Raw genomic sequence first — 13,776 nt, 5'->3', positions numbered from 1 at the left:
AAAAAACTGCCTAGGTTAATAAAGAAAATAAAACTCATCGTAAACAAAATTGGCAAATTTTCAACAAACGGGAAGAAAGCGCATTGAATTGACTTAGTGTTACCAAAACATACACAAATTACCATACTGTTGATATTTCTGAATCGGAAGAATGATTGTTAAAGAAACACCGATGTTTAGGTGTCAATGCCTTACTTCTGACAGATATTCCAAGGGGTCTGAACAAAGGAAGCCATCTTAGCCGCCGAAACCCATGTGGGAGACGCGCGCTCGTGGTAAATATTGAATATTTCCATCTCTCACGATTTCAGTTCCATCTGGCCTCAATTAATATTGTTGAATTACAAGACCTAGTGAGTAAGGCGGGGTTTTGGTGACGTAGTTCGCCCGTTTCCTGCTCTAGTTACCTCGCAATATGTCCGGTCTCGAAGAAGTTGGTATTGCAGGTAGCGATTATCTCCGCGAAGCCCTCACAAACTGTACGGATCCTTTGGCCGCGATCGAAGAATTCCAGGTGGAAAATGGAATCCTTCTGCCGACACTGCAGCCTGCCCTGCCGCTGCTTGACCTGCACAATATCAACAGACTCGAATTCCACCAATCGGTAATGGAGGAACTGAGGGAGAAGCTTATAGAGAGAATCGACGACCTCTCCAAGAGGGAAGGGAAAGAAACCAAGGAGAAGATCGAGGAACTGCTGGAGAAGAGCTTTCCACTGATCAAGATTGCCGCTGTTCAGCCCATTGTCATGACACTTATGAAATACCTGCCACAAGTCCCGGACAAGTACCTCCAGGTTCTGGTCGAGGATACAGAATTGTACAAGAAAGCTTCCGTCGAGGTGAAGCGACAGATTTGGCAAGACAACCAGTCGCTCTTCGGGGACGAGGTGTCGCCGTTGCTGTCGGATTACATACGAAGCAAGGAGAAGCACCTCGTCGGAATGGAAAGCATCAACACCCATTCTTTCTTTTCGTCGTCGCCGAAGCAGCGCAGACAGGGCGAAGTCGTTGTGAAATTAACCGATATGGTCGGGAAGAACATCAAACTGTACGATATGGTCCTTCAGTTCTTGAGGACGTTGTACCTGAGGACACGAAATATCCACTATTGCACGTTGAGGGCGGAACTTTTGATGTCCCTCCACGATTTAGAAGTGCACGAGATTTGTTCTGTGGATCCCTGTCATAAATTTACTTGGTGTCTCGATGCGTGCATCAGAGAGAGATTTGTGGATGAAAAGCGGTCACGAGAACTGCAAGGTTTCTTGGATGGTGTGAAGAGAGGGCAAGAACAAGTTTTAGGGTATGTGACTCGCAGAAAAAATGTTGCCCAGCAATTTGAATTTATAACACAAAGAACTTCATCAGTTTTATTATGAATTCAGAACCCATTATTATTATGAATTTGAATTCATAATAACACTGATCGGTTGGTGGAGAAATTGTGCTACCTCCATGAGCAGTTGAAATATACTCAGTTTTCTCATAGATTTCAGTATTTAACATCTCTTAATTTATTCAAGTATCAAAAAAATGATGAAATATGAGTTCACCTTGCTATATATAGGTAGATGGCAATGAATTCAGGAAAGGGTTCAAAATAAAATTGTAGAAACGTTATCGTGAAACAGTGTTTTGCAACATCAGTTCAAAACTTTCGATAAAATGTAATTTTATATCGTTAGATTGAAAGATCCAATGCTACATGTATGCAAGCTTCAAACAAACCACACATCAGTCCACATTGATGGAAGTATTAGGTTGCAGTTTACTGTCAAACTCATTTACATTGAAGCAGCTGTAAGATTTCAGCTATAGCCAGGCTTGCAGTAAATAAATAAATACAAGCATAGACCTTGATCAAATATATGATATAAAATCCTCCAATGATTATTTTTGTCTATTTTTCAGGGATTTGTCCATGATACTGTGTGATCCCTTTGCCATACATACCCTTGCGTCCAGTACAATGAAGATACTTCACCAACTTGTCAACACCGATTCTTTGCCAAGAGTAAGTTCAAAACTTTGCAAAATAGTTTACTCTTCGGGGTAGTTCATTCAATAATTTGTAAATATGTAGTTGACATTTTATTGCTTATCCACAGCAGTGTTCAGATATAATTATAACTAAGACATACACAGAAAAGCGATATTTATCATGTACATGTTCAATAATTCTCAAAACTATCAACAGGTGGTTTGTACAGTGTGAGTAAAGTCTTATGTCTTTGAAAAGTGAGTAAAATGCTGCATGAAAGCATTCACTATTTCAACTGAACCAATATGTTGAAATGATCATAAATAATTAATAATTGAACTGCAACTCTCTGTACAATATTTAGCATTCCTGTAATGTATACATACCCGTACATGAACATGTAAATGATTTAGAAACTGAATCCTGTTCTGGTCAAGTTTAGACTTATTTCACACTTGTCTGTTCGTTAAACATACAGACAAAGGCTAGTCTAGATCAACGTGCATGAGCGATAATGAGAAAACAAAACCTTTCATTTTTGGCCTAATGTTATAATGAAGCTAATGCAAATTATGCACTTGGATTAGATGTTAGCACCTGACATTGCATATGCGTATATACACTAATGTCATCATGCATACTTTGGTAGTAATAAACCCATAAGATTCAAAGATCTTTCTTGAAAGTGGTTTCAGTTAAGTACAGTATTTGTGAACACCACTCTAATCCTCCCCTATACCTTTCATTGCAGGAAAATCCAGACCTCGTATTGCTGGTTAGAATGTTGACACTAGGATTAGGTGCCTGGCATATGATTGAAAATCAACAGTTCAAAGAACCTAAAATGGTAAGTGAGATGCTGCACCATCCCTTCCTAAACCCTGCCATGTTTATATTACCTTTCAGATCTAGCTATTGATTTACCCTGTGAAAACAAGACCAGTTACAACTACAGATTTGAAATGCAGCTTAGAGTCACATTTCAAATGCACAAATTTCCAAACTCAAATGCTGATTATAGGGGATTCAGAAATAAGGTCAAAGGTCAATAATTCCTGCATTGGCTATTATCTTTCCTGATACCATAATATTACAAATCGCAAGATTAGGGTAGACATCTTTGCCATTACTGTAATAAGGATTACTTCTGGTGTTGAAAAACATTACAAGATTACTCAAGTAAGGAATAACAGATTGTTAATTTTTTGAAACAGTTTAATGCCATACCAATGCAATATGTTATCCGTATCACCATATTGTGACATATATGTTGCTTTAAAGGCCATATGCAAATGTAGTCTTAATTTCTGCATCTTGATAGGACAATGAACTGATGCTGAAATACTTACCGGGAGTTGTGAGTTTCATTGTGGACGACCACATGCGGAATATCAATCGACGGATGGGAGATGGAGACACCAACACCAACTCACTGCCAGCCATCTACTTTAAATGTATGAAGAGAAGCCAGGTGGCGTACATCACTGCTGTCTATTACGTACTCTATGCTGCCAAGCAGCGCAATCGCACGGCGGTCTGTCGCGTTCTGCCGTCTCTCCTCAAAGGTGACAATGAGAGGGCGCTAGAAGACACCTACCTTCATTCCTTAGTGTCGTCGTTGCTGCTGTTGTCGGAGGAGTTCAGTTCTGAAGAGTTCTGTAATGTTATCTTTGATGAGTTCTTTCTTCCAGCAATGAGTGTTGAATCTGCCCGGAGACATTTAATGAGGCTTGTCCATTTTGTTTATCACAAGTTGCCGACATCAGTCCTGAACAAGTTAGTTGAAAAACTGGAGCCAAACTCTGAGGTGAGATTTTACCCCTTTAAAACGACTTGTTACCCATCTTCAGACTTTTGCTGAGTACCTCAGCTCTCGTCTCAAGAGCTTGGTGCAAATGTTTTAGTGGGCAGAGAGTTAATGAACTTCAGCGGAAAACACTTTAGTAAAGGGGTATATGAAGAAACAAGCATTCCTCTGCACTTTTTCAGCATTTATTGTGGTAGTGGTTAACCCTTACCCTGCCAAGTTCATCTGTCACCATCAGGTCAAGTTGATTATCATCGTCCAGTCTGAGATTTGCAGGGATATCTAAAATGTATATTCTGTGCCTGCAGATTTTGGTGTAAAGTTTCCTTCTTACCTTCCTATTGCATGTATTGTTGATTCTCAAGCGAACATTGTATTTTTGTTCATCTTACAGCATGGTCAGACTGTACATGAGATGTATCGATCACTGACAGAGAAGATAGAGTCACACACTGCCAGCCCTGAAACTTCCACAAATGATGACACTCTGAATACATTACCAATGCCAACACCAGCTCCTATGACACCCTACTAGGATATCTGTGTTATTTTCAAAAGCTAAGCATTCCCAGTTCTTGTCATGTTGATGCAAGCAGAGCAGTGAGAAACGATGAGTACTCTCTTCACCATTTGAAGGTGGACTAGTCCAGGGATGTGTAAGGCAACATTGAGGGCTAAACCAAGTAGAGACTGTCATTGGGGATGATTCAGTGGTAATGTTGAGAGGGCTTTGCTGAGTGATGTGAAGGATGCATATCTGGTTTGATTGCTGTGAATGTACCTGCCTTGGTTGGCCCTTTCTGCAGGGGTTCGGGCCTGGAAGGGTAAAACCCAGAAATGATCAAAATATTATTCAGGAAGAATTGTGATGGAAATGTGAATTGCAGGTTTTGTCCATGCAGGTATGTTTGTTGTATACAGAGTTCAGAATAAGCCTCAGTCTATGTTCCATAGTATTTTATATCAGAAGAGATCATGTGGCTTGGAATGTCTTCATCTTGTGTGTGGAAATGTTTTGTGTACTGAGAGTGTACATGCAGCAGCACCATTACAGGTTTATGAAATAGCGCCCCCAGTGGTTAGATCTTACCGTTTTGTTTCATTTGTTTAGACACCTTGAGGTCTATCCTGGCTCTTGCAGCTGTATATAAGTTCCGGGCTACAGATGTTTCTATGACAAGAAAAAGTGTGTGAGTCCATGCTCACAGACAATTGCAATACTTTAGCCAATCAAAATGTTCTTTCATTATGAATACTTATTTTATAAATCATTGACAATGATGTGCGTCCAGCACTGAGATCCATTCAGATGATAATTTAATATCCATTGCAATTACCAGTTGTCATGTTCAACTCATTAAACTCATGAATTTAACTTGCAACAAGTAACTTTGCTGCTTCCAGTATTGTATCTTGTTTAAGGTAGAACGCACCTCGGGGACTAGCTGTGGAAACACAGCTATCTGTTGGCAGGGTAGCGGGGATCGCTATGCGGGTCAAAGGTCAACCCCGCCACGGATAGCTGTGGGCCAACTGCCATCGAAAGTGGGTCTATTACGACGACACAACATGTATCGAACTTTGAACAGCAAAATAAACCAAAGTGAGCGTAATGCATAAAATGACCTATACCTGCCTGAACTCTGATTATTGCTCATTACCTAACTCCTTTTGTGAACAAAATTTCTGGTTCGTTATACGTAATTCGGCCGATTTTCCAAGGAGTACTAAAGATTTTCACTCCAGCAGGGAACTTTGACTTCTATTGATATGCTAATAGGATCTGACCGCCCGTCACGCTGTTCACGTTCGAACGAGCGACATCCTTATAAGCATATCGATAGAAGTTGTTTCTCTAGTACCAAAATTTGCATGATGACCCCTATTTTTATTCTTGATTTTGAAAGAGAATGATTGAAAGATTCCTTGAGGAAAGTCAGAGCAAAAGTTTAAGTCTTTAACTTTCGAGGTGCATACTGCCTTAAGTTACATGTAAGCAGACATACACCTGGTAATGGCAGTATTATCAAATGGCAAATCTTTTGTGTCTGGTCAGTTTTACTGTTAGCATACAATGACAGATGCAATACTTTCTATGGGAATGCAATTTTCCAAACTACTTTCTTGAATAGCAGTGCACCTTCCAGTGACAGATCTTCCATTCAATGACTCTCGTTGATGTTTATAATAATGTGTATTCATATAGATGAGTATTTCGTTTTCAAATTGCCACTACCGAGTTTAGAGAATTGCACGCATCAGCCAAAAAGTCAGGCCACTGTAAAATTTGTTGTAATTGGTTTCATTAATAACTTTTTCAACTAATCTTGTAGCCAAACAAAATTGTACAGAGAACGTTCTGATTTCAGTGGCTTATGGGTACAAAACTCATGCCATGCAATTGGAGTAATCTGGGGCACATCAGTGATGAGTTTTGTTTTTTTTTTAAGTTTAACAGAATGTAGTATGAATTATGTAAAGCCACATCATGGCAATATGTGATGGTCTTCAACATGGTTGAAGTCACATTGAAGACTAAGAAACCGTGGCTGATCAGTGTGCTAATATTAAATTGCCAATAATGCCACCTTTTGATAATTTTTCACTGTTTTATTTGGTATTTCGATTGAGAGTTCTTGTTCTACTCCCTTAAGAATGTTGATACCCTCACTATAATGCCTCTGTGTAAAATTCACTGTTATTGTCTATATTCGACTTCTGGTCCTGACCAGAAATCATCTGTCGACAATAACAACGCAGTTTACACATGTACAGGCTGAGTTGACAAGCTGAATACTGTGTTTCTCCACATGCTTTGGGGAGTAGGACGAGAAATCACGGTTGACATAAAAAAATGAAAATAGTGAAAAAATCATAAAAAGTTAGCATTACCGGCCTCTTTAAACTTATGTTTATTTTTACTTTTCATGTGGCAATTACAATTTCCCAAGCCTGTTTCACCGTTATAATATATCTACTGCCTTTTCCTGTCATGTGAATAATGTATATATTGCCTTATTTGTGTGAGATTGCATTTCTGCAGAAAAAACATCCATTAAGCTGCAAGGGAAATATTCTCTGTTGAAATTTCGATTGAAGAAGCATGCTAATTTGCATTTTACATTAGCATTTGACATGATAATTTGCATAACAATATGACACCAGTATCTATTGTTTTCCTAAAATCCAAACTGGGAGAGCTCTGCAAGGTCCGCCAACAGGCACTCAAGTCAGCAACTTCAACTCTTCATTAATTAGGAGGAAGCATCTCAAGAAATCTACGGTGTCTCTCAGGTTCTCATAATTCCAAATTGTTTTTTGACAATACCTGAAATATACATACTGCAAGTGGAATTTGTAATGCACATATGAAATGAAATGTTTCATTTGTTGAATACATGTACAGTGACCAAAACATGAGTACAGTACTCCAAAGTTACCTTGTGTTTTGGTTAAATGTTTAAAATGATACTTTAACCCTTTGAACCCGACTCTGACAAAAATGTCCGCATGATGCCATAGGTCACCAAGGGGTTAGGGTGCAAAGGGTTAATACCAACTGGATATTTGACCTTAAAATTATGCCTGGATTTTGGTCGAAAACAATGGCTTTTTCATACAAGTTAGTATGTGGATGGCTCATTGAATTTAAAGTTTCGAAGTTCAAACATTTGCCACTGGCACAGTTGTAATCTTAGACATGGATTTCAGATAAACTTGGAAAAAAGTAGGCATATACCGGTACAGCTATATGTGATACAGGGTAGCGGCATGTACTTTCTTTTTACTGTGACTCTAGCTCCCTAAAATAGTGTCAATGAAAATAGTAACAAAACCTCAGTGTGTCCGCTGAAACGAGGAAACTCCACAAAACATGTTTGTTATGTTTCACTCAGAAACTTGTCTTCTTCCTCAAGTGTGCCACTTCCACACATAATTACAGGGTCAAATATTTACCATTGGCAGATATAAGATATCAAAGAAATAGTTACTTCAATGTAAAACAATAATGCAACGTAGAGAACAAATGAAACGTGTTAGAAATGTGTCACTGTTACTTTACTTAACGTAGAACGCACCTCGGGGACAGACATTCGGACTCTCAAACTTTTACAATTCTCTTCTGATATACCACATGTGGGGGTTCATTTTAAAGCTCTTGGTGAAAGAAAACTTTTCACCGGCTTAGTTTTTTGAAATTCGAAAATTTTTATTTTTTGCCATAGAGTTAACACAGGGATGGCGGCCATTTTGAATTTCTAATATCGGTAAATCTTGGGTTATTTGTTTCTCTAGTACCAAAATTTGCACGGTGACCCCCTATTTTTATTCTTGATTTTGAAAGAGAATGATTGACAGATTCCTTGAGGAAAGTTAGAGCAAAAGTTTAAGTCTTTCACTTTCGAGGTGCATATTACCTTAAACCGAAAAGAGTGGGACCAATTATATTTTCTATGTATTTTCAAAGTGCACGTTAGCTCATAACACAAACCCTGCCATCCCCCTTTCCATTTAGGTAGTTCCACTTAACCTATTGAAAACAATGGAGATGTACTAAAGTCTTTGGATGAAAATGGATTAATATGTTATCTCCTTCAGTGTCTTGGTCATTACACAGTGATACCAAAAGTTGGAGGCCTTGTTGCATGCTGCAGCTACTCCCGTCTCAAAATTTCTGAATGGTTCATTTTAGAGACTTGGGCATTTGCTTGAATATGTACATATCATGTGTAAAGAATGAATTGTAGAGTTCTTCTCATTTTGTTTCAGAAACACAACCGAGATTAGACCTAGTATTGTGAATATTTCAGTAGGCATTCTCATTGTCACTTAAGATAACATACACATTGACTTTGAAAAATTGTCTCATTTGATTAAACCTGTTGTTAATGCCAATATTGCAGTGACAAGGGCATTTGATATTTTTATGTGGATATGAATTTTTAGTTTGTCAAATGATATCATCTCTACCTGTTATTTTATTCATTTATTTTTTGCACTGTAGAATAAATTGAAAGATGATGTAAGCAACAATAGGAGAGCTATGAAACTACATGGGCATTGTACTGTTGTGTATGTCAGGCCAGCAACAGTTGTATGCGGAGTATTCTAAACCTTGATTTTCAGTACTGTTCTCTGATATATGTGCCTTTTGTGTGTGTCAGCATTTCTTTTGAAGAAAGTTTTTTGACATTTCAGGTGAAGTGAAGGCTATTTATGTCGTTGATACACTCCAAACTTTGACTTCTGGTTGATCAGTAGTTTACACTGATACTGTCAATCACAACAATCAATGAACTGTACAAAGTAATTCAAGATTAAAATTGTTGTCACGTGCAGCCGAGTAAGATTTTGTCTATGCGGTGTTTTTCATTGTTATGAGAGAATCTAGATCTGAACTGTCAGTATATGTGAAACTCCCCAGACGTTGAACTTCACAAATTTGACAATATTTCCAGCATTCTGTCAAACATGATAGAGCCTGTAGTTCCCAATCGACGAAGAGAATCGTTCTCAGAACACAAAGTTTGCCTCGCCGCAGCATGAGGGCGCTGGATCCATACTACATTCAAAGTCAAGTTCCTTGCTCTTCCTGATGAATATCCAGGGGAGAGGTGGGGGAGGGTTAACTTTACTACAGCTCATCTTGAGGGTTGTACAATGCGCCTAGCAGTTTCGATTTTCCCAATTATCGCAAAGCAGAAGAGCATTGGGTGTGGCGGAGGGGGGGGGTACAGTTTGTTTGATCGACTTCTGATCACTGTTGAGTGTCACTCATACGGAATTTACTTATAATGAATGCGTTTCCGATCTGAACCATTGAAACATCGACTAATGGCAGTTTCCTGGTATTAACTTTATCGTCATCCTTACTTATCGTCATCATACTGTCGGAGAAAAAAACATCACCTGAAAGAAGACAATGCACAGATGCTTTAAAGGGAACAAATGAGAACGCCCCGGGTTTTTGGTGTCGTGTATTCAACAACAAAGTTCTGATGACTCTCTGATAAAATGATCACTATTCTGCACATCTTCTCAGATATGTTGAATTTACAGTGATATTTATCAGGCAACATAGACGGTGCCTCAGGGAATACTAGCCATTCTTGTACCTGCACTGTTAAGTATGCCAATAGCGTCTGTATCTGTTGGCGACAACAAATTTTATTTTACCATAAAACCAACACACCCGTAAACGAGAATACATGTCTTATCAACTGTAGGATACTGATGTCAAACCAGTAAAAGTGACAAGTCCACTGGCATCCTTTGCATGTTGAATAAAACACAAGCATTACCAGCGTTACTGATTTTGGTGTGTGGCGAATAAAATGGAAGGTTGGATACTTGCTTGTTGTTGTTTAAAGGGGCTGTTTCAGTGTTGTTGCCATTGCGATTACATGTACAAGAGCACTGTAATTTGTCCACCTCGCCGACTTTCTTTCTGCTTTCACAAAATCTCGTTGAACACATGCTCGTACTACCCCGTATCAGGAATGTGACTTCGACAAGGCGGTGTATACATGAACGACAAGAATGGAAATTATTGGCACACAACCTTTCGCATTGGCGTCTTTTAGTTAAGGTTCTGCATCCAAAGGCTTGCTCAAGGGAGCCCTAATATATGAAGCTTTATTTAATTTCTTGTATAAGTACTCGGAACGACACTTATATTGAAACATCAAACATAAACATTAACATAAACGACAACAGCTACAAATATACCCATCTTCGATTTTCTTCGCCATTGACACCACAAGTAATTTGTGAGTCTTGTATCATGATAAAACTGATCTGTCCGTGATAACTTAGAGTACGTGAGTAATATAACAAATTTAAGGGGTTCCTGTAAATTGTCAATGTGCGTCGAGAAAATCTTGCACTTTCAGAGGGCATGATTACATATGCAAAAGCAAATTCCACGTTAACTTGAACGACACTATGTATCTCCAATCAAGAATATTGAAATGTATAGAACTCATCTGAAAATTTAAAATATTAAATGAGATGCATTATATTATACCCGTGTTTGTATTTGTCCTGCACGTATCCACACTGCAATACTTTCAATGAAGTCTCAACATTTTTAAACTAATTCTTCCAAGAAACATGAATTTTGAACCCCGTAATGATCGAACAGAAAACGTAAAGCTCTCGAAATCTTACAGAGCAATACGATCTTACAGTTTTTTGGGATGAGCTGAGGTAAATTCAATCTGATTATTAAGTTATAATGTCAATTATACTTGATGAAGTTAGGCACGCACATCCCTTTTCCGATGTCATACTCGACCCACGATGACAAGTTTGTCCGCCATTTTGATATCCCGTGGTTCTCTGATCAAAATTTACCCAGTCACTTTTCATAAGATTCAAAGGGTTAAAACGTTTAACAACTTTATGAGGGGGATTTTAAAACTTTCATTTCGTAGCGTGTATAACTTTAACAATATTTGACTAGGTGGAGATGTCGTAATGTGTTTGAACTTGACCCTCAAATCTTGATAATTTAATTTACATTGCGGGAAAAAAGATTGTTATAAAAGGGAACTTTACTCATTTTGATAAAACACATTCACGTGACTGGAAGCAGAAAAATGTGCGGAATTTTTGTGAAAAAGTAACCTTATGGATGCTTTGCTATTTTGAAAAATCATAAAATTGTCAAATCTTGAAAAGGGGAATTGCATGTATACACAGTTATTCTGTCCGTCTACCCCTAGGCTGCCAAATATAATGGCACAGCATTCCTCACGGTAACTGCTTTTTACTTTGATGTCCTTGCCGACATCAAATTAAGCAATACTCACGAAACGATTGTTATAAAGAAAGAGTCAAAAATATAAATAGATCACACATGTCTGTAAAGAGAACCGTGAGCTGAAAGTACAATTGGTCAACAAAAACTATAAAAGCAGCTATACCCGATTGAACTATTGTTTTACCGAATGTTACAGGCGTTTAAAAGGACAAAATCGCTTTCCTTAGCATTGCATTCGATAATTCTGCAATGTTTCCGATAGCAATTATCAATGTTCAGCATCTTTTGATATTCTAAAATAATGGCAACCATCGGCAAAACGCAATTCCAGCACCGGTATCGGACAACGCACTGACAAGGAAATATTGGCGGTGGAATCGAATTTCTGGTACCAGGGGTCTGGTAGGGAAGAAGCTTGTGTATGCTGATGACCTTACTGCAGCCGTATCAAGTCTTCACCACTATCTTTGTAAAGTGTAGAGATGAGCAAAATTGGATTCCAAATCGATTCACCCTTTTTACAATATTTTAGTGCGTGGATGATTTCTAGTGACGTTTCTGGGTATCCTATGCCAAAAGACAGCGATGTTGTCCGATGCATATCCCGTACAGCAATTGTAAATTTATTTTACCAAACAATTATACACGTATGTAAGATCCTAATTACAACTGGTTAGAAACAAGAGAACTGTACGCGTATAAAAATATATAAAACACTTTGCATATTAAGTAACGGCGTCGTTTTAATTGATATTGCAATTGTTTACTGATAGAACATCTATGGAATCATATGAGTCTGAGATAAGGCACCGCAACCGTTAAAGTTCTGCATATTTCTAATGACCACTTGAACCTCCCTTCGTTTTCTTCATTGCTTCAAATGTTGTTTTTATTGCATCGAAAGAATGGTCGCTGTTATCGTCACTGACGTCATCCTCATCTCTCTTTCGCAGTCCCCTGATGCTTTTCAGCAAGTTGTCTCTCTCGGCGAACCCGACCCTGACTTCTCCGGAGATGTAGCTGTCAGAAAAGGCGGACTTGCCCTCTTTCACGTTCTCGTGTAACCTGTTTGCATAGAGTGGATTCACAAAGCTCGTGCCGTCATGACTGTCTTCCTGTATGAGAGCGGTGGTGTCCGCGCCTTCAAAATCGTGTGGAAATTCATCCAATTCCATCTCTATTTCCTGACTAAGACGTTTCACTTTGTTGACTTCCCATGTTTCAGGGGGGTTGATGCTATCATTCTGAGCGCCCTGGCCGAGACGTTTCTTCTGACGCTGCTGTGCCAGGTACCTATCTCGCTCCAAGATGTCAGCCATCGCCAGATCGTTTCTCAAACTCTCGCTCGTCTTCACCGGACGCGGTTGATTTCGCTCACTTGGGTCAGAAACATTTTCCTCAAACACGTCATCGCTTTCCTGTACCGACTCAACAGCGTAACTTTCATGAGCTGACTCTGTGTCATTTTCTTCACCAACGCCAACTTCGTTTTCCAGAACCGCATTTTGTGCGTGAACATCAATATGACTCGCGACAGAAGACGATTCACCGATCCCCTGCGCCATGGCACTGACCCGTGTAGCATCCCTCAAGTTTTCTGACCGTTTTTCCCATCGTTTAACGCCAGTTTTCGAGATATGAGGGTGTTCTTTCTGTCCTACACGCATTCTATTCTCCTTTAAATCTGAACCATTATTCAGTTTCTGCAATTTTTCCTTCGCGCTTTCCTGGCCTTCGGGCTCTCTTCGGTCATTCTTTTTTGGTGTGGCGCCCCCTGAACGGAGCTCATCTTCATTTGGTTTATCTCTAGCGCCCTCATGATCAGAAGTAACCCCCTTTTCTTGGCTGTCTTGAACCCACTGCCTTATCCTGTCCCTAACACTGACATTCGCAGCGTCATCAATTCCTGTGTCTGTGACGTTCTCAATGTTTGGTAGATTTCCGTCGGTTGAAGAAAGGTGTTCTTCGTCATCAGTTTCTGACGGGGTGTCACTCTCTGACGCCAAGGTTGGCTGATGCAGGATCACCAGTGGGATGGTTTTAGACCCTGCCATAGCGTCAGTGTTTTCTTCTGTCTGTTCTTCTTTGGTCTTGCGAGCATGGGACGAGGTGTATCGTCTCATCACCGGGCTTTCTGGCGCGACGCCGGGCGAAGCAGCAGCCGGAATGACGCTGATGTGTGCTCTCCTGCGGTTGTGTTTGTCCATAGCCCTATATCAAA

General features: G+C 39.4%; 2 protein-coding genes across 3 annotated transcripts in view; one reads left to right on the top strand and one right to left on the bottom strand.

The window, feature by feature from the left end:
* Positions 1–17: 17 nt before the first annotated feature.
* LOC139114407 (negative elongation factor B-like) lies at positions 18–5,431 on the top strand. Its single transcript, XM_070676127.1, has 5 exons — positions 18–1,305; positions 1,914–2,016; positions 2,735–2,830; positions 3,305–3,790; positions 4,185–5,431. The coding sequence occupies exons 1-5, from the start codon at positions 416–418 to the stop codon at positions 4,323–4,325; spliced, it is 1,716 nt and encodes a 571-aa protein (XP_070532228.1). The 5' UTR covers positions 18–415; the 3' UTR covers positions 4,326–5,431.
* Positions 5,432–11,328: 5,897 nt separating this feature from the next.
* The window catches only part of LOC139114406 (transmembrane channel-like protein 1), a 54,128-nt gene continuing 51,680 nt past the window's right edge, over positions 11,329–13,776 (bottom strand). For both annotated transcript variants that reach the window (XM_070676125.1, XM_070676126.1), the window contains one exon: positions 11,329–13,766. In XM_070676125.1, the coding sequence (XP_070532226.1) occupies positions 12,392–13,766 (1,375 nt within the window). In that variant the 3' untranslated portion in view covers positions 11,329–12,391. The remainder of the gene's footprint in view (positions 13,767–13,776) is intronic.

This window comes from Ptychodera flava, chromosome 16 (genome assembly GCF_041260155.1).
Source record: "Ptychodera flava strain L36383 chromosome 16, AS_Pfla_20210202, whole genome shotgun sequence".
In the NCBI taxonomy this organism is placed as follows: domain Eukaryota; kingdom Metazoa; phylum Hemichordata; class Enteropneusta; family Ptychoderidae; genus Ptychodera; species Ptychodera flava.
This window is presented reverse-complemented; position numbering and strand designations above follow the sequence as displayed.

What these genes read in the sequence shown, in the direction of transcription:
- LOC139114407 (XM_070676127.1), top strand. Translation starts at nt 416, where the DNA reads ATGTCCGGTCTCGAAGAAGTTGGTATTGCAGGTAGCGATTATCTCCGC. An exon ending in GGGCAAGAACAAGTTTTAGG is followed by an intron (nt 1,306 to 1,913) that starts GTATGTGACTCG and finishes TCTATTTTTCAG; the next exon opens with GGATTTGTCCATGATACTGT. An exon ending in ACACCGATTCTTTGCCAAGA is followed by an intron (nt 2,017 to 2,734) that starts GTAAGTTCAAAA and finishes CTTTCATTGCAG; the next exon opens with GAAAATCCAGACCTCGTATT.